At 44.0% G+C, this 14,883-nt stretch overlaps 9 protein-coding genes across 11 annotated transcripts; 5 read left to right on the top strand and 4 right to left on the bottom strand.

The window, feature by feature from the left end:
- Positions 1-41: 41 nt before the first annotated feature.
- Positions 42-2,780, top strand: LOC128261945 (sorting nexin-32). Of its 2 annotated transcripts, XM_052995918.1 has the most exons (8): positions 42-171; positions 366-764; positions 817-938; positions 1,003-1,447; positions 1,514-1,696; positions 1,942-1,959; positions 2,135-2,244; positions 2,309-2,780. In XM_052995918.1, the coding sequence occupies exons 1-8, from the start codon at positions 166-168 to the stop codon at positions 2,400-2,402; spliced, it is 1,377 nt and encodes a 458-aa protein (XP_052851878.1). In that variant the 5' UTR covers positions 42-165; the 3' UTR covers positions 2,403-2,780. The 2 variants fall into 2 exon arrangements, with proteins under 2 accessions (XP_052851878.1, XP_052851879.1); XM_052995919.1 differs by lacking the exon at positions 1,942-1,959 and having other exon boundaries at positions 43-171.
- A 145-nt stretch (positions 2,781-2,925) lies between these two features.
- LOC128261952 (uncharacterized) lies at positions 2,926-3,970 on the top strand. Its single transcript, XM_052995926.1, has 2 exons — positions 2,926-3,175; positions 3,237-3,970. The coding sequence occupies exons 1-2, from the start codon at positions 2,963-2,965 to the stop codon at positions 3,885-3,887; spliced, it is 864 nt and encodes a 287-aa protein (XP_052851886.1). The 5' UTR covers positions 2,926-2,962; the 3' UTR covers positions 3,888-3,970.
- A 284-nt stretch (positions 3,971-4,254) lies between these two features.
- LOC128261468 (cytidine deaminase) lies at positions 4,255-5,296 on the bottom strand. Its single transcript, XM_052995183.1, has 2 exons — positions 4,841-5,296; positions 4,255-4,778 (listed from the first exon to the last, which is right to left on the bottom strand). The coding sequence occupies exons 1-2, from the start codon at positions 5,196-5,198 to the stop codon at positions 4,342-4,344; spliced, it is 795 nt and encodes a 264-aa protein (XP_052851143.1). The 5' UTR covers positions 5,199-5,296; the 3' UTR covers positions 4,255-4,341.
- An 847-nt stretch (positions 5,297-6,143) lies between these two features.
- LOC128262410 (cytidine deaminase) lies at positions 6,144-7,088 on the bottom strand. Its single transcript, XM_052996650.1, has 2 exons — positions 6,858-7,088; positions 6,144-6,700 (listed from the first exon to the last, which is right to left on the bottom strand). Exons 1-2 carry the CDS (start codon positions 6,928-6,930, stop codon positions 6,258-6,260), a joined length of 516 nt encoding a protein of 171 aa, XP_052852610.1. The 5' UTR covers positions 6,931-7,088; the 3' UTR covers positions 6,144-6,257.
- Positions 7,089-7,216: 128 nt separating this feature from the next.
- On the bottom strand, positions 7,217-8,500 carry LOC128262411 (cytidine deaminase). The gene is made up of 3 exons (XM_052996651.1): positions 8,339-8,500; positions 8,084-8,276; positions 7,217-7,588 (listed from the first exon to the last, which is right to left on the bottom strand). Exons 1-3 carry the CDS (start codon positions 8,400-8,402, stop codon positions 7,369-7,371), a joined length of 477 nt encoding a protein of 158 aa, XP_052852611.1. The 5' UTR covers positions 8,403-8,500; the 3' UTR covers positions 7,217-7,368.
- Positions 8,501-8,969: 469 nt separating this feature from the next.
- LOC128261678 (transmembrane protein 222) lies at positions 8,970-9,988 on the top strand. 2 transcript variants are annotated; one of them, XM_052995474.1, is made up of 2 exons: positions 8,970-9,129; positions 9,205-9,988. In XM_052995474.1, exon 2 carries the CDS (start codon positions 9,236-9,238, stop codon positions 9,770-9,772), a length of 537 nt encoding a protein of 178 aa, XP_052851434.1. In that variant the 5' UTR covers positions 8,970-9,129; positions 9,205-9,235; the 3' UTR covers positions 9,773-9,988. The 2 variants fall into 2 exon arrangements, with proteins under 2 accessions (XP_052851434.1, XP_052851433.1); XM_052995473.1 differs by having other exon boundaries at positions 8,983-9,988.
- A 133-nt stretch (positions 9,989-10,121) lies between these two features.
- On the bottom strand, positions 10,122-10,745 carry LOC128261680 (RNA polymerase II transcriptional coactivator). Its single transcript, XM_052995475.1, has 2 exons — positions 10,579-10,745; positions 10,122-10,522 (listed from the first exon to the last, which is right to left on the bottom strand). The coding sequence occupies exons 1-2, from the start codon at positions 10,639-10,641 to the stop codon at positions 10,238-10,240; spliced, it is 348 nt and encodes a 115-aa protein (XP_052851435.1). The 5' UTR covers positions 10,642-10,745; the 3' UTR covers positions 10,122-10,237.
- Positions 10,746-10,995: 250 nt separating this feature from the next.
- On the top strand, positions 10,996-12,945 carry LOC128261677 (heterochromatin protein 1-like). The gene is made up of 5 exons (XM_052995472.1): positions 10,996-11,146; positions 11,291-11,420; positions 11,485-11,601; positions 11,673-11,793; positions 12,451-12,945. The coding sequence occupies exons 2-5, from the start codon at positions 11,310-11,312 to the stop codon at positions 12,723-12,725; spliced, it is 624 nt and encodes a 207-aa protein (XP_052851432.1). The 5' UTR covers positions 10,996-11,146; positions 11,291-11,309; the 3' UTR covers positions 12,726-12,945.
- A 322-nt stretch (positions 12,946-13,267) lies between these two features.
- On the top strand, positions 13,268-14,480 carry LOC128261681 (heterochromatin protein 1-like; the record flags this gene model as incomplete). Its single annotated transcript, XM_052995476.1, has 4 exons — positions 13,268-13,462; positions 13,526-13,642; positions 13,714-13,834; positions 14,152-14,480. Coding segments are annotated over 4 exons (747 nt in total), but the record flags the coding sequence as incomplete, so codon positions are not given.
- Positions 14,481-14,883: the final 403 nt, after the last annotated feature.

Here is a 14,883-nt window from a genome sequence, read left to right as displayed (position 1 = left end):
TTTGAATTTTGATTAACGAACTCTCCGATATCGATTTTCAAGCCGTAAACTATCGAGTGTCCGATAGGCCGCTTAGTGTCACCTCTAGTAGAAATTCGTGTTGCTCTCTGTAATTTGTAATAATTGTTTTTAGCCCAATTCAATTGTTATTTACTCGGCCGCAAAATGATGGTAAGTAGGGAGGAGAGCCTAACTACTTGGTGCCACCCGGAAGTTATTTAAACAATTAAATTGCCCAGTAGTACTCGGTTTTCGTGGCATTTGAAATGACGCCTCGCCTGCACACAAAGAAAGTCTTATCATCAAAAAATGGGCGTAATTAGAGTGAATACACGGGTTTAATGGTTTTTTTTGCCCCCTAATAGGACGGCACAGATGACTCAAATCTGCTGAACAGTCCCTCCACCAACAATGGAGCCACAATGGAAATCGCCTCACCCACAAATCCGCTGGCCAATCCACCAGCAACAGGCGGAGCACCAGCACCAGCAGCGAGTGGTGCCGCCACAAATGGCAGCGGTTCGGCCACATCGCCGGACAGCTCCTCCTCCGCTCCGGCCACGCCCGCCGTTCTCGGCGAGAACGCCCTCCACGTCGAGATCTCCGATGCGCTGAGCGAAAAGGAGAAGGTCAAGTTCACAGTGCACACCCGCACCACGCTGCCGGGATTCGCGAAAAAGGATAACAATGTGGTGCGTCAGCACGAGGAGTTCGTCTGGCTGCACGACCGCATCGAGGAGAACGACGACTACGCCGGCTACATTGTGAGTTTCCGGTTAACATATTAACGTATTGCTAATCCATGATCTCATTCAGATTCCGCCCTGTCCACCACGTCCCGACTTTGATGCCTCCCGGGAAAAGCTACAACGCCTTGGCGAAGGCGAGGGCAACATGACCAAAGAGGAGTTCAAAAAGATGAAGTCAGAGTTGGAGGCGTAAGTGTTAATATATCTAAATATTGGTATTTTTATGTTAATCTTACCCATTTTTACTTGCCAGCGAGTATCTGGCCACCTTCAAGAAGACGGTGGCCATGCACGAGGTGTTCCTGCGCCGCCTCGCCAGCCATCCCGTCTTTCGCGTCGACCAGCACCTGAAGGTGTTCCTCGAATACGACCAGGACCTGTGCGCCAAGCCCCGCAAGAAGATGGCCATCTTTGGCGGCTTTGTCAAGTCGTTGGGCAAGACCACAGACGAGATCCTTCTCAGTGCCACTGTGCGGGATGTGAATGACTTCTTCGAGAACGAGCTGCAGTTCCTCACCGAATACCACGGCCATTTGCGTGAGGCAGCGCTCAGGACGGAGAAAATGACGCAGCGCCACAAGGATGTGGGCGACTCGCATCAGAAGATTTCAAATGCTTTGTCGCAGCTCTCCACCACAGAGAAGGGCAATGTGGAGACGTTTGTGGCCAAGTCAGCGGAGATATTCGAGAGAATCAAGGTGGGTGGCTTAAATTTCCGCATTTAGTTTGCCTTATCTAATCTTTATATCCCTCTGCTTTTGTAGAATCTGGAGACCCGTGTGGCCAGTGACCAGGATCTCAAGCTGGGCGACACCTTGCGTTATTATCAGCGGGATAGTGACGCTGCCAAAGCTCTTCTAATCCGGCGACTGCGATGTTTGGCCGCCTATGAGACGGCCAATCGAAACCTGGAGAAGGCGCGTTCCAAAAACAAGGATGTGCATGCGGTAAGTCTGGGTGTCGGTTAATATTCGTGTATCAGATCGTTTAAAGAGCAATTGTATTCCCTAAACAAAATTGTTTCCAGCGGGGCAATTAATTCTCACGCTTCACTAATTACAACAAAACAAATTATTTGCGTTCTTGTACTTTATTTCTACCGTCCACAACCCAAATTGCTCTGCTCTCTGCTCTGCTCTGCCTGTCCCCTCTTCTTCACTCTTTGTGCGTGTTTGTGGTTCTGTTTCTGCAGCCTTTGGAGGTGCAAGAGGTATTTGGCATTTAACGTTTTAACCGTCGGTTTAGTAGATGTGTCGCCACCCCACGTAACTGCTGCATGCATTCCACCGTTGCTCTCCACCCATAATCACTCTAGCATGTCCTTGTTGTGCTCTACTAGATCTCGTTTAAGGCGTAGCTAATCTTGTATATTTACCCCCACTTAGGCCGAGACTGCCCAGGCGGAGGCCTGTGAGAAGTTCGAATCGATGTCGGCCTGTGGAAAGGAGGAGCTGATCGGTTTCCGCAACCGAAGGGTGGCTGCTTTTAAGAAGAGGTAAGTAATCATTTTCGTATAAAATTAATTTTCATCAAAATTGCCTTTGCTTTGCCCGTTTTAGCCTTGTGGAGCTCTCGGAACTCGAGATCAAGCATGCCAAGACCCAGTACGAGTATTTGCGCCAATCTCTGCTTGCGCTCAAAGAAATTGCCTGAGACGGGGAGCCGGCGGAGGCGGAACCAGAGGAAACAGGAACCGGAAGTGAATGAGGAGTAGGAGGATGAGTCACCCGCACATTGTTTACACACTTCACATTGAAACGCACGCCTCATGGAGAAAACACGCCCCCGGGAGACGAAGTAAATCAATTGTTTAATTGCTAAGCAAACAGTTTATTATTGCACAGGCCAGATCGAGTGCAACATTATTTCCCTAGCCCACATATTGTATTAACGAATATCCATTTGTTTTGTGAACAGAGCGCTTTTATATTTGTCAAACAAGCATTCCTCTCTAAAGCATAAAACTACAACTATATTGTATAAACACACTTGCATTTGAAGCAGAATATAAACGAGAAATATTGTACAGAAGGCGGGCTGTTTGTGAGCAGTCAGTATACTAGTATTGCTTGGAATCGGTTCGGTAGCCAGGCAACAGGAAGCGTTCCCAAATTTAGTGTTCCAAGGACAGTCGTTTTCCACAGTCGCTGAAAATTTAGTTTGTTCTTCCTCTAGTTTTTTTCTTGTTTTATTGCCTTTAAAATCCACAAGCCATGGATGACTATGGCGTCTTCGATTACAAGCGCCCGGCCAGCGCTACGGATCCCGATTGGAGGAGCTCCTACTATCGCGGCCATCGTCACATCACGGACCTGAGAATGGGTAACAAGCTGAACCCCAAATTCACGGACAAGGGCATTTATGTGAGGGATCCGCTGCTGTCGGAGAAGCCGACCTCTGAATGCATGGCCAATTATGTGTGGCAGGTGAGTAGATTGATAAGAGATTACTTGCAGAAATTTAGCTCTTACCCCTTCGCACTTTCAGTACGGCAATCCGAACACCCTGAGGAATCCCTCGCTGAACATGAAAACCCAGTACATGAAGCCATTCGAGGAGGGCTGTCTTCGCTTTGTGAAGCGGAAGATGAAGCCCATCTCGAGTGTGAGTCATGACTCCTTTGTGCACAAAGCACTGCCCGAGGAGCAGGAGATTCTGCCGATTACAATGCCCACACCCGTGGTGGCCACCAAACTGATCGTCGACCGTTCGCAGGCGTCATATAGCAAGTATCTGGACCCCTCATCCACCACCTACAACCTCTCCTACGTGCGCTTGAGTCCCGAGGATTTATGTGGCGGAGTAGCGGCCCACGACAACATAACCTACTGGAATTGGTCGGAGAAGATGCCGCCCACGCGGAAGGTGTCCCGCGAGGTGGATCCCATCATGTGCGACGAGGGCTCAACGCAGGTCTGTCCCAAGCGGCGCTGCGAGTTCCAGAATCTCAGCAAACCAGTGCCCCATTCGGGAATGATCACCGAGGTGCGCGCCAACTTCACGGATCCGCAGTTTAGAAGGGTGGAGTTCGATCCGGATGTCAAACCGATTCTGGTGCACACGGAGGTTACGCCGTTTGCCAATAAGAGCGAGTACGCTATCTACGGATCGGGAGAACCCGTCATCAAGTACGTTTAGCAGTTCTCCTTTTAAATCCTTACCACTTTACATTTAACTAAATTTATGTTAAGACAAATAAAGAGCATGTGGTAATACTAATACACGATTATTTTTTTAATGGGTGGGTGCTTAATTTTCTATCCTTCAAAGTTCTATTGATATTAAAATTAATTAGTCTATTGTATTTAACAAAATCTGTTATATAATTGATGTATCCAAAATTATTCAAAGAGCATTGGTAACTAAAATATGATTTTTTGAATGTACTATTTTCAATTGCTTTTTACAAAATCTATAGTGATAAAGAAAGTTATATTCAGCAAAATAGAGCGTATAAAATCCGATTTTAATTGATAACTCTACAAATGAAACATTGCACCATTTAGAATTGCTTTTTAATAAAATCGGTATTGCAATTTTTGTATCCAAAATTATTTAAAGACAGCCCATTTTGATTATTCATTCAGCTAGTTCATTCAAATGATCTGAGGCTGTAGGGCAACAGGCGGTAGGCGGATGTGACCAGCACCTCGTCAGTGTCCTGGATGGCGGGAATACAGTGCTCCTGCTCCGGCGGCGGAGCCTTGGCAATGTAAATGGGAATGTCCCTGTGCAGAAACTCCAGGATGAACTGGCGGCAGACGCCGCACGGTGTGGTGAACTGATCCGGATGATAGGCAACCACAGCCCCAGCCGTGTACTTCCTCTCGCCTTCGCTGATTCCCTTGGCCAGAGCACATCGCTCCGCACAGTTGCCCCCTGTAAAGGCCACATTCTCGATGTTGCAGCCCGAATAGATCCTGCCGCACTTGGCCCGGAAAGCTGCACCCACTTTGAATTTGCTGTATGGCGCATAGGCGCACCTGCGGGCGGAGAGTGCCGCCTCCAGCAGCTCACGACCATCTTCTCCTGCGGGAAATTGACATGGTTATGGTAATGGGATCTGGGATACAGATTAAATCATCACTTACCCACGGCACAGAAGACCACCGTATACTCCTCCAGCATCTCGGGATGTGGCAGGTTCTCGGATTCACTGACGCGACCCCTATCTCCATTGAGACGCGCCTCCCTGCGAGCCACCTCACAGAGCAATCCCTCCAGTGTCATCATGTAGGCTGCCAGGACCTTCTGGAGCTTCTTTTGGCGCAACTCCTTGATCTTACCGCCGGCGCACTTGGTGCCAGATCGCTCCTGGCGACGAGCCAGCTCGCACTGCAGCAACTCCAGCTCCTTCATCTTCTTCTCCAGCTCCTTTTTCTTCAGCTCATCCTCCATGTCGCTGAGGTTCTTCATGTACCGATGGAGGAGCTTCTGCTTTTCAGCCATTTTTGTCTACTTAAAATTTGTTAGAAGAGACCTATTTTTGAAAGCCAGTTACAAAGTACTGATTCTGTTGGCCAACTGTAAAACACTAATGTCATTTATCAAGGGAAGGAAATTTATATTTCTGATTTACAATTTTTATAAATTTGTTTAAAATAAGAAGACACAAAAAAACAAAAAAAAAAAACAAGATAGGTCACGTCGTTTTTAAGGATTTCTAAAATTCAAAAGATTTTTAGTAAAACAAAAAAAAACAAATCATTTTGTAATATAATCTAAAGCTTTTTATTATCATGATTCATGAATGAATACTCAACAGTGTAATTTTCAAACGGCAGTAATTACAGAAGGTATGACGACAATGCTAAAACAAATAATATATACTGATAGTAATATATAGCTTTAGCTGGTAGTAAATCTTTTTATAAACTATTCATCTAACTGTGCCACTGACGGTATAGAAATCTAAAGCTTATATTTTTCGCTTGATATAAACAAAAGTAGTGTTCAGTTTCACTTTGTCATAAAACTGTTATTCCCCCATAATGCAATCATTACATTTCTTAGTGTCAGTTGTTGCTAATAAATGCTACTGGGTTTCCTCCGATTTCGCTTGGTCCCATAGATTTAAATTAGATATTAGTTACCTTTTTTGAAGTTGATAACCCTTGCTAAATAGTCTAATTTTTAATACTTTTAGTGGTTATTACTTATTTGTCTTTTTAATAATAAAAAGTATAAGGCTTTCTTAAAATCTCTTGGTAAGTCCGTGTGTACATATGTACATACTTTCATTTGTGATAATCTTAATTTGGACTTTAATTTTTATAATATTTTTTCAAAGATTTAATCATAAGTTCGTAATCAGCTTCATCCACAATATTTCCAAATAGTAATCTTATAAGTCATCGATCTCCTCATACGTTTGTTCAACGAAAAATAATAATCTTTGTTGAGTAGTGTAATTTTCTTTATTTCAAGTGATTAGATTAAAATTATATAGATTACTATTGGCAAGAGGTTGTGGGGCAACCTTGAACTAACTCCCTTCCCTCTCCTTTATTACTTCCGATAGGTGCGAAAACTGCTGGGCAACAGATTGAATATGGAGGTGCACAGGACGGGATCCTCACTCTGGAAGGGCTCCTCCTTTGCTGCTATCCTCGCATCGCTGGCCTGGGCCACATAGATCTGTATATCATCGGTGGCGAACTCCCGGATAAACTGGCGGCAAACGCCACAGGGCGTGGTGAAAACATCGGGTTCGTAGGCCAAAACAGCTCCGGCGGAAAACTCGGTGGCTCCTTCGCTTACGGCTTTAGCAAGAGCCGTTCGCTCCGCACAGGAGCATGGTGTAAAGGCCGCATTCTCCACATTGCAGCCGGTGAAGATCTGTCCACTGACCCTGGCCCGGAAAGCAGCACCCACTTTGAATCCACTGTATGGCGCATAGGCCCGCTGACGCACTTCAAAAGCAGCTGTTAATAGTTCTTGGACCGAGGAATCTGGAAACCAAATACAATCCACGTCACAGAAGTGACAATATAAAAATATAACTTAGAAATTGAAATACATGAGCAATTATTAAATAATATTAAAAAATATCTTATGGATAACATTAGCAATCGGATTCTTATTATCAATTGGAGACAGGAATCTTACCCAGACTGCCATAAGTGACCACCTCCTCCGCCTTCTCCGCGCGTGCAAAGTTTTTGGTCAGATCTGTCATCATTATTTAATAATTTTGGTCAATGCAGGCACGCCTCTTTTTTTTAATATTTTGTTATATTTTTAGCGGGGCGAGTGCGTGTCTAAGTGTTTCTCCTCTGAACGTCCGCTGGCAAATGGACGGTTTGTGTTGATGGCGCCGCGCGAAGTTGGCTATGATGGTAGCCCTCTCCGTCGTGCGGTGGTGACAAAAATAAACACACTTGGCCAACTCGGAGCGGATGGGAGAACTAAAACCAGAGCCGCCTGATAAGCAGCGATCGTGGAGAGCAGGGAAAAACACAAACAGATGCGAGCGGTTGTCATGTATAAGCAGTTCAATCAACAAATAACGAGGGGTGGGTTTACAGAATTAAACAAACTGGGAGTCACATAGTATTTCACAGTATTGCACATGGATTGCAGCGGGCTTGCACCCTGTCAGGTTCCTATTCCCACTTTCCTATTTTCCGTTCGAGAAGCTGAAGCCGTTGGGCAGCAGTTGGAGAACGCTGGTGCAGAGCACCCTCAGTGGAAGATTGGTCGGCCTGGCTGCGTACAGGGGGATGTCCTTGCCGTTGACGAACTCGGAGAGGAACTGCCGGCAGACGCCGCAGGGCGTGGTGAAGCCATTATCCTGCTGGGCCACCACCGCACAGGCCACAAAGTCACGTTTGCCTTCGCTGAAAAAAATACATATTATTTTAGGTTATTTTTAAAAAAATAAAAACTATCTATAAAATCTCAATTAAAAACTCGCATTAATACAAACAGTAAAACCAAAAAATATACACCCGTCCTAAAACATAAAACATACATATCTCTATTATTTGTTTATAATTTCTCAATGTAGTTCCCGGGGTATTGAGTTAAGAGGAAATAAGTTATTTAAAATACATAAATAAGACGCAACAGCTAATAACAGACTAGTATTGTTTGCAAAATAGTACTGTCAGGGGTTATCTTAATGTAGTGAAATCAAATATTTTTTTTTAAGTTGATTGAAATACAAACATTTTGTATGACTACAAAACAAAATGTAGTTTTTAAGTAAGAAAATGGATATTAAAGGTATTATATATAGAAATTTCCGAAATCGCTACAGGTTCTGTGATTTCAGGGAGAATTTATAAATATGTTTAGATTTCTGTGACCCTCCAGACTATTGACCTACTGACCTTATGGCCTTGACGGCTGCAGTGCGCTCCGCACAAATGCAGGTGGCATACGCCCCGTTCTCTATGTTGCAACCGGAGTAGATGGTGCCATCGCTGGTCCTCAAAGCAGCTCCCACGGCAAAGTTGCTGTACGGACAATAAGCCTGCTTCCTGGCTTCCGTGGCTGCCAGGATGAGCTCTTGAATCGAAGGATCTGCGGGATCGTCAACAAATTAGGGTGATAATTGATCAAGATTTTTTGCAGCAACTTTGTACCCAAGCTCTCGAACTCCCGCACATTGGGCTCGTCTCTTGCTCCATTGATAAACACCTGTGTCATGGCCAACGATTGTTAATAGATATTTCGCAATAGAAAAAGCAGCTCAGCAAATAAACACTTCCAATTCTCACTGCCACCACAAAAGCTGTGGCTGCAGCAGCTGTTTTTGGCAGGGGCGTACGCTAGAACTTTTTTTTGGGTTAATAGCCTCAGGTAAAAATGTTATGTTTTTCTATCTTTTTTTTTGTCGTTCTATTTATAAAATTGTGATAATCTTTTACAATTAAAAGGTTTACGCTGAACCGAATTTTTTAACTACAATATGTTAGCCTCAGTTCCAAAACATTCAAGTTAGAATATTTCAAATTAAATATAAACTTTTTCAATTAAAGAAAAAGTCTTACTTGAAATTATTTGATTAAAACTTGTTTTGTACTTAGAACAAAGCACTTCTTTTTAATGTAACTTAAATTGCAGTTTTATATTTTCGAGTGTGAACAGAAAATGATAAAATCGATTGGCTAAAATAACAACTAAGTTTTTTAAATTTCCAATATTTGAATTACCCTTCTGAGACGCCCCTGACTCTGTAGAACGATTTCCAACACTGCCAACATGTAATAAATATACAAATAGATGTGTGGGTGAATTTTGTTTGCACATACACATAGGTTGCTCACAGCAACCCGTGAATTGCGTCTGCTTTAATTTTTTCTCTTATCGTATAATTCAACACCGATTGGAAAAGTTAGCGACCGATTTGGTGGGCATTACGACCGGAAAAACCGTGAGTGGCTGTTCTTGTGGTTTCCCCCGCACGACCTTCTTCCCAATTCAGTGTAATAATGACGACGCACCCAAGACAACAGCCACAACAGGACGTGCAAGTCTCGATGGGTGGATCCGGAGGTGGTTCCGGCGATGGAGTGCAGGAGAGATTGCCCCCTATAAGCGTGGAAGGCCAGCGCTTCCCGTACTGCATCGTTTGGACTCCCATTCCGGTGCTCACCTGGCTGCTGCCCATGATCGGTCACATGGGCATTTGCACCTCGGCCGGAGTGATCCGTGACTTTGCCGGCCCCTACTTCGTCTCCGAGGACAACATGGCCTTTGGGCGACCCACCCGCTACTTGAGATTGCATCCCAAGTACGTGGAGGGCGGCAGCTATGCCTGGGACGAGGCCGTGTCCAAGGCATCCGTGCTCTACGGCACCCGCATCCACAACATCTTCTGCGACAACTGCCACTCGCATGTGGCCACCGCGCTCATAAACATGCGTTACAAGAACAGCACCGGATGGAACATGCTCATCCTCAGCATGTGGCTCTTTGTCTGCGGACGCTACGTCGGAATCGGTGGCTTCGTCAAGACCTGGCTGCCGTTTGCCATTCTCCTGACCATTTGCATTCTGCTAGGCGTCTACTTTTAGTGGTTAGGACTACGTTTATTTTATATTCTTCATGTAATTTCGAATTAAATTCATGTTAAAGTGTGTAGTTAATAAAAAGGAAATGTAAACCATTAAAAAGTGGATTGGCAAAACAGCATAGTTTAGTGGATAGTTTGGCATCAACGCGTTATCTATGTATGTATGTAAATAAGTGCAATAAATGATTTCATATCATATGGCAGATAAGAAATATAATACGCGTTTTAATTGATCATTAAACTGGAATTAGATTTAGATTGCTGGCATTACAGCTCGCATCCCCTAAGTACTCCGATCTAGATGCTTATTGATATTAACTATTATTATTATATTATGGTTATTACCAATATCCGTGTAACGTCGTAGTTTATTCACTGGGAAGTTCCCACTTAAATGCTGGCTAACAAAGTTTAGAGTAATTACATATATCCTTAGGACTTAGAGCTTGGTGTGGATTTACACATTTTAATTCTCAACGGCGCGGGTGACCTCCTCCGCCACTTCGAGAAGTTTCTTCCACTGCTTTATGGACAGGGAGATGCCCTTTTTGCCGGGCAGGGTCTCACCGCCTTTCTCGTAGTATTCTCGGATGTCCACCATCTTGCGGCCGCGGAACTCGTTGATTCGCACCTGGCGAAGTCCCTCCAAGGTCCAAGTGGTGGCCCCACCTCCGGCCGAATCTCCGGAAGCGGATTTACCCTCCGCCGGGGCTGAAGATTCCTTCGCTTTCTTGCTTGGCGGCTGATTGCGCTGTTGTATGCATACTGATTAAGACCAGTTTGTTTATTCTTTCGAGCTTTACTTACATCTTCCGGGCCGCTATCGCTCTCAGAGGAAGAGGCCTTTTGCTTCTTCTTTGTCTTGGGCATGATTTCTATTAGTTTTATAAAAATGCACGACAAAGATATATTAGGAAGAATGCGTGAAAATTCGCGCTTGTTAGGCAGTGTTGTTAATCGTATCAAAAAGAACCGGAAGTAAAATCGATTCCGTTATTAATACATCGATGTTTTTAGGTAGCTAGAAGCATCGACTTATTGTTATTTTCGTTGATATCTGTATATCTCATTTTACAATTTGCGTTTAGCTTAGCATTATAGGACGAAATAAATATTAACAGATAGATTTATACTTTCTAGCTTACATTTTTGAACACTTTACTTAATTCAAATTTTAAAATATTTTGAATGTCGAAATTATATCGAATTTTTCAACAATCGATAATTTTTCGCGCAGTGCTGGCAAACAGCGCGTATTTTCGCACACTGTTTCACCGGCGTCACTTTGGAAGGCGCATTTTTTTTGCAGACTTATCATTTTATAAAAAATTCTCCTGGCGTCAGCATTGCGGCTGCTGCAAATTAATTAACTAGTGTAAGTGAAGATTAGTTGTTCTTTTTCTATAGTTTTAACTAGTGGCAAATAGCCGCAAGATTTGTTTAAGTAAATCCGACTAAAAGAGTGCATGTGCTTGTGTGCGTGTGGCTGCGCCAATTTTTTTTTTTTATCCGTGTGAAGTTTTTAAAGTACAAACAAAATGGGAAAGAAATCCGACAATCCTGAGAGTTCCGGCAAGGGTTCCGATGGCGAGGAGGAGGAGGAGTTCGCAGTGGAGAAGATTATCGATCGGCGGGTCCGCAAGGGCAAGGTGAGTGATCCGCGTCAGAATTTCCCCCAACTTCGGGTCCTACTACGGCATTTTCAACCCTCAGGTGGAGTACTACCTCAAGTGGAAGGGCTACGCCGAAACAGAGAACACCTGGGAGCCGGAGAGCAATCTCGACTGCCAGGATCTCATCCAGCAGTATGAGCTGAGCCGCAAGGACGAGGTAAGTGCAATGCGATACTTCGTACAGTTGTGCTCGCTTGGGTTCCGTCTACAGCCGATCTTAATCCTCAGGAAAAGGCGGCGGCTTCCAAAAAGGACCGACCCAACAGCAGTGCCAAGACCAAGGAAACTCCGGGACGCGTTAGCACATCGTCGGCCACTACGAGCAAGAGAAAGTCGGAGGAACCAACAGGTAGGCCACTATCTCAAACCTTAAAATTTCCTTCCCCAAAGAGTACCTACAAAAAAATGTTTTTTCTCTACTCTAAAATTTGTTTTGCCGCGCAAAAAGTACCAACAGTAAACAAAGACAACCTCATTCGGGTTGGGGCAAAGCTGAAGTTACAGTCAAACTTCCATAGCTTAGACAGCTCTAAAAAGAAGTCTAAAGGAGCAACAGCACCCTGTTTTCTTCATCTGCTAGAAACTTATCCTGCATACCCACATCAATATGTATACTGTTTAGTTGACAAATTAGGTCTTCAGCTGGGAAACGTATGTAATTTTAAAGTTTGAAACCTACTATCAAGCCGAGATATCACAGAAATTAAATATCAATAAAATAATAATAATTTAACTCGAAAACAATTCAAACAAGTGAGAGTTTATTCTTTAGAGAACCCTGCAAAGAACCTCCTAGTTATATTTACAGAGTATAACATTTTACTACACCCATAATTTATGCAAAAGTGGTATACATACATACCAGATACCTACACAAATAGGTTAAATTGTAAATTCTTCTCAATGCCGATTTCCCAGCTGCCAAACAGGAATAGTAGAGGGGCACATCGTTTTTTTCCCTCTAACTCTTACTTATTATTTTGTGTTTTCATTTTGCATTCTTTAGCGCCAGCTAGCAACAAATCAAAACGTACAACAGAGGTGGACCAGGAAAGCACTGATTCCTTGCCATCCGGCTCTACTGGATTCGACCGTGGTCTGGAGGCCGAAAAAATTCTGGGCGCCTCGGACAACAACGGCCGCCTGACATTCCTAATACAGTTCAAAGGAGTGGACCAGGCAGAAATGGTGCCCTCTTCAGTGGCCAACCTGAAAATCCCGCAGATGGTAATCCACTTCTACGAGGAGCGCCTGTCCTGGTACTCAGACAACGAGGATTAGGCTATGCTCTGAAGTTGCATCATCAATATCAAGAGCGCTCATTTATCCAACGAAGAAAACAACACTAGATTTATCTCTGGCCTCCGTGCAGGCGATTACAAACCCCCCTCCCTACTCATGCAGCCTCGGACAAACTTTCTATTTCTGTCCAGGATTCATGTTTGTATTTATGAACAACATTTTCAATGAATAAAAGATCTTATGTCCAGACGAAGAAAAAGATTTCATTAATAAAGATAAACAAGATCAATGGCAGTCGATAATAGCTGTTCGATTTCCGTTGAGAAGCTTAGCTTAGGGTGGTGATATTTCTGGGGATTTGATAATGACTATATATAGTTGCACTGTATAAATAGCATGCTTGGCTTAAGTCCGCGGTCTGGTCTATATCTAACGGCTATAGGGAATATAGGCTTTTACTTTGATTTAGTGGCATACGACGCACATTGCAGCAGGCGACGAATGTGTCACATTTTTCTCCTTGGCTTATTGTAAAGTAGGCGTTGAGTTTATCTTAACGTTCTTGATTTGAATTTGTTTAAGTCAAACCGACTCAAAGAGTCCATGTGCTTGTGTGCGTTTCCTTGCGCAAATTTTTTTTTACCCGTGCTCAGTTTTTAAAGTACAAGCAACATGGAAAGAAATCCGACAATCCTGAGAGTTCCGGCCAGGGTTCCGATGGCGAGGAGGAGTTCGCAGTGGAGAAGATCATCGACCGGCGGGTCCGCCAGGGCAAGGTGAGTAATCCGCGTCAGAATTACCCCAACTTCGGGTCCCACTACGGCCTTTTTCACCCCCAGGTGGAGTACTACCTTAAATGGAAGGGCTACGCCGAAACAGAGAACACCTGGGAGCCCGAGAGCAATCTCGACTGCCAGGATCTCATCCAGCAGTATGAGCTGAGCCGCAAGGACGAGGTAAGTGCAATGCGATACTTCGTACAGTTGTGCTCGCTTGGGTTCCGCCTACAGCCGATCTTAATCCTCAGGAAAAGGCGGCGGCTTCCAAAAAGGACCGACCCAACAGCAGTGCCAAGACCAAGGAAACTCCGGGACGCGTTAGCACATCGTCGGCCACTACGAGCAAGAGAAAGTCGGAGGAACCAACAGGTAGGCCACTATCCCAAATAGAACTAAGCCGTAAACCTTAAAATTTCCCTTCCCAGAGAGTACCTACAAAAATGTTTTTTCTCTACACTAAGATTTGTTTTGCCGCGCAAAAAGTACCAACCGTAAACTAAGCCAACCTCATTCTTGGTTGGGGCAAAGCTGACGTTACAGTCAAACTTCCATAGCTTAGACAGCTCTAAAAAGAAGTCTAAAGGAGCAACAGCACCCTGTTTTCTTCATTTGCTAGAAACTTATCCTGCATACTCACATCAATACTCTTACTTATTATTTTGTGTTTTCATTTTGGCATTCTTTAGCGCCAGCTAGCAACAAATCAAAACGTACAACAGAGGTGGACCAGGAAAGCACTGATTCCTTGTCATCCGGCTCTACCGGATTCGACCGTGGTCTGGAGGCCGAAAAAATTCTGGGCGCCTCGGACAACAACGGCCGCCTGACATTCCTAATACAGTTCAAAGGAGTGGACCAGGCAGAAATGGTGCCCTCTTCAGTGGCCAACCTGAAAATCCCGCAGATGGTGATCCACTTCTACGAGGAGCGCCTGTCCTGGTACTCAGACAACGAGAATGAGGCTATGCCTCTTCATTTATTTAAAAATGAAGCCTTGTAAAACCTTTATGTTTCTGTCCAGGATTCATGTTTGTATTTGTGTTTACAATTTTCAATAAATAAAAGACGAAAAAAAAAGAAAATGACATAAATAAATATAAACAAGATCAATGACAGTCGAGTTTCGTTGATAGACTTAGCTGTGAAGCGTGAAAAGCGCAGAGAAGGGTGGTGATATTTATTGTTGCACGATATTCCACAAGCTTGGCTTAATTCCTGAGACTTTGACTATGTCAATTTATTATTGAACTGTATAGCACACTTGGCTAGATGGAGGTCTGGTCTATATCTACACGGCTATAGGGATATATAGGCTAAATGGCATACTCTTTGGCTAGGGGTCCTTAAACATACTTCGTATACACTTTTTTTTTGTTACAGTCATCATTTTATAAAAAATGCTGGCGTCAGCACATTAA

The sequence above is a fragment of the Drosophila gunungcola genome, unplaced genomic scaffold, assembly GCF_025200985.1.
Source record: "Drosophila gunungcola strain Sukarami unplaced genomic scaffold, Dgunungcola_SK_2 000001F, whole genome shotgun sequence".
In the NCBI taxonomy this organism is placed as follows: domain Eukaryota; kingdom Metazoa; phylum Arthropoda; class Insecta; order Diptera; family Drosophilidae; genus Drosophila; species Drosophila gunungcola.
Note: the sequence above shows the minus strand (reverse complement) of the source record. Positions and strands in the feature narration are given on the sequence as shown.

Excerpts from the sequence above, each read along its gene's own strand:
- LOC128261952 (XM_052995926.1), top strand. The coding sequence starts at position 2,963 with ATGGATGACTATGGCGTCTTCGATTACAAGCGCCCGGCCAGCGCTACG. Across the intron at positions 3,176-3,236 it reads TGGCCAATTATGTGTGGCAG|TACGGCAATCCGAACACCCT; the intron begins GTGAGTAGATTG and ends TCGCACTTTCAG.
- LOC128262410 (XM_052996650.1), bottom strand. The coding sequence starts at position 6,930 with ATGATGACAGATCTGACCAAAAACTTTGCACGCGCGGAGAAGGCGGAG. Across the intron at positions 6,701-6,857 it reads GGTCACTTATGGCAGTCTGG|ATTCCTCGGTCCAAGAACTA; the intron begins GTAAGATTCCTG and ends TTTGGTTTCCAG.
- LOC128261677 (XM_052995472.1), top strand. The coding sequence starts at position 11,310 with ATGGGAAAGAAATCCGACAATCCTGAGAGTTCCGGCAAGGGTTCCGAT. Across the intron at positions 11,421-11,484 it reads GGCGGGTCCGCAAGGGCAAG|GTGGAGTACTACCTCAAGTG; the intron begins GTGAGTGATCCG and ends TTCAACCCTCAG. Across the intron at positions 11,794-12,450 it reads AAAGTCGGAGGAACCAACAG|CGCCAGCTAGCAACAAATCA; the intron begins GTAGGCCACTAT and ends TGCATTCTTTAG.
- LOC128261945 (XM_052995918.1), top strand. Across the intron at positions 765-816 it reads ACGACTACGCCGGCTACATT|ATTCCGCCCTGTCCACCACG; the intron begins GTGAGTTTCCGG and ends GATCTCATTCAG. Across the intron at positions 1,448-1,513 it reads AGATATTCGAGAGAATCAAG|AATCTGGAGACCCGTGTGGC; the intron begins GTGGGTGGCTTA and ends CTGCTTTTGTAG.
- LOC128261678 (XM_052995473.1), top strand. The coding sequence starts at position 9,188 with ATGACGACGCACCCAAGACAACAGCCACAACAGGACGTGCAAGTCTCG.
- LOC128261680 (XM_052995475.1), bottom strand. The coding sequence starts at position 10,641 with ATGCCCAAGACAAAGAAGAAGCAAAAGGCCTCTTCCTCTGAGAGCGAT. Across the intron at positions 10,523-10,578 it reads GCGATAGCGGCCCGGAAGAT|CGCAATCAGCCGCCAAGCAA; the intron begins GTAAGTAAAGCT and ends TGCATACAACAG.
- LOC128262411 (XM_052996651.1), bottom strand. The coding sequence starts at position 8,402 with ATGACACAGGTGTTTATCAATGGAGCAAGAGACGAGCCCAATGTGCGG. Across the intron at positions 8,277-8,338 it reads GCGGGAGTTCGAGAGCTTGG|ATCCTTCGATTCAAGAGCTC; the intron begins GTACAAAGTTGC and ends ACGATCCCGCAG. Across the intron at positions 7,589-8,083 it reads GCAGCCGTCAAGGCCATAAG|CGAAGGCAAACGTGACTTTG; the intron begins GTCAGTAGGTCA and ends TATTTTTTTCAG.
- LOC128261468 (XM_052995183.1), bottom strand. The coding sequence starts at position 5,198 with ATGGCTGAAAAGCAGAAGCTCCTCCATCGGTACATGAAGAACCTCAGC. Across the intron at positions 4,779-4,840 it reads GGTGGTCTTCTGTGCCGTGG|GAGAAGATGGTCGTGAGCTG; the intron begins GTAAGTGATGAT and ends AATTTCCCGCAG.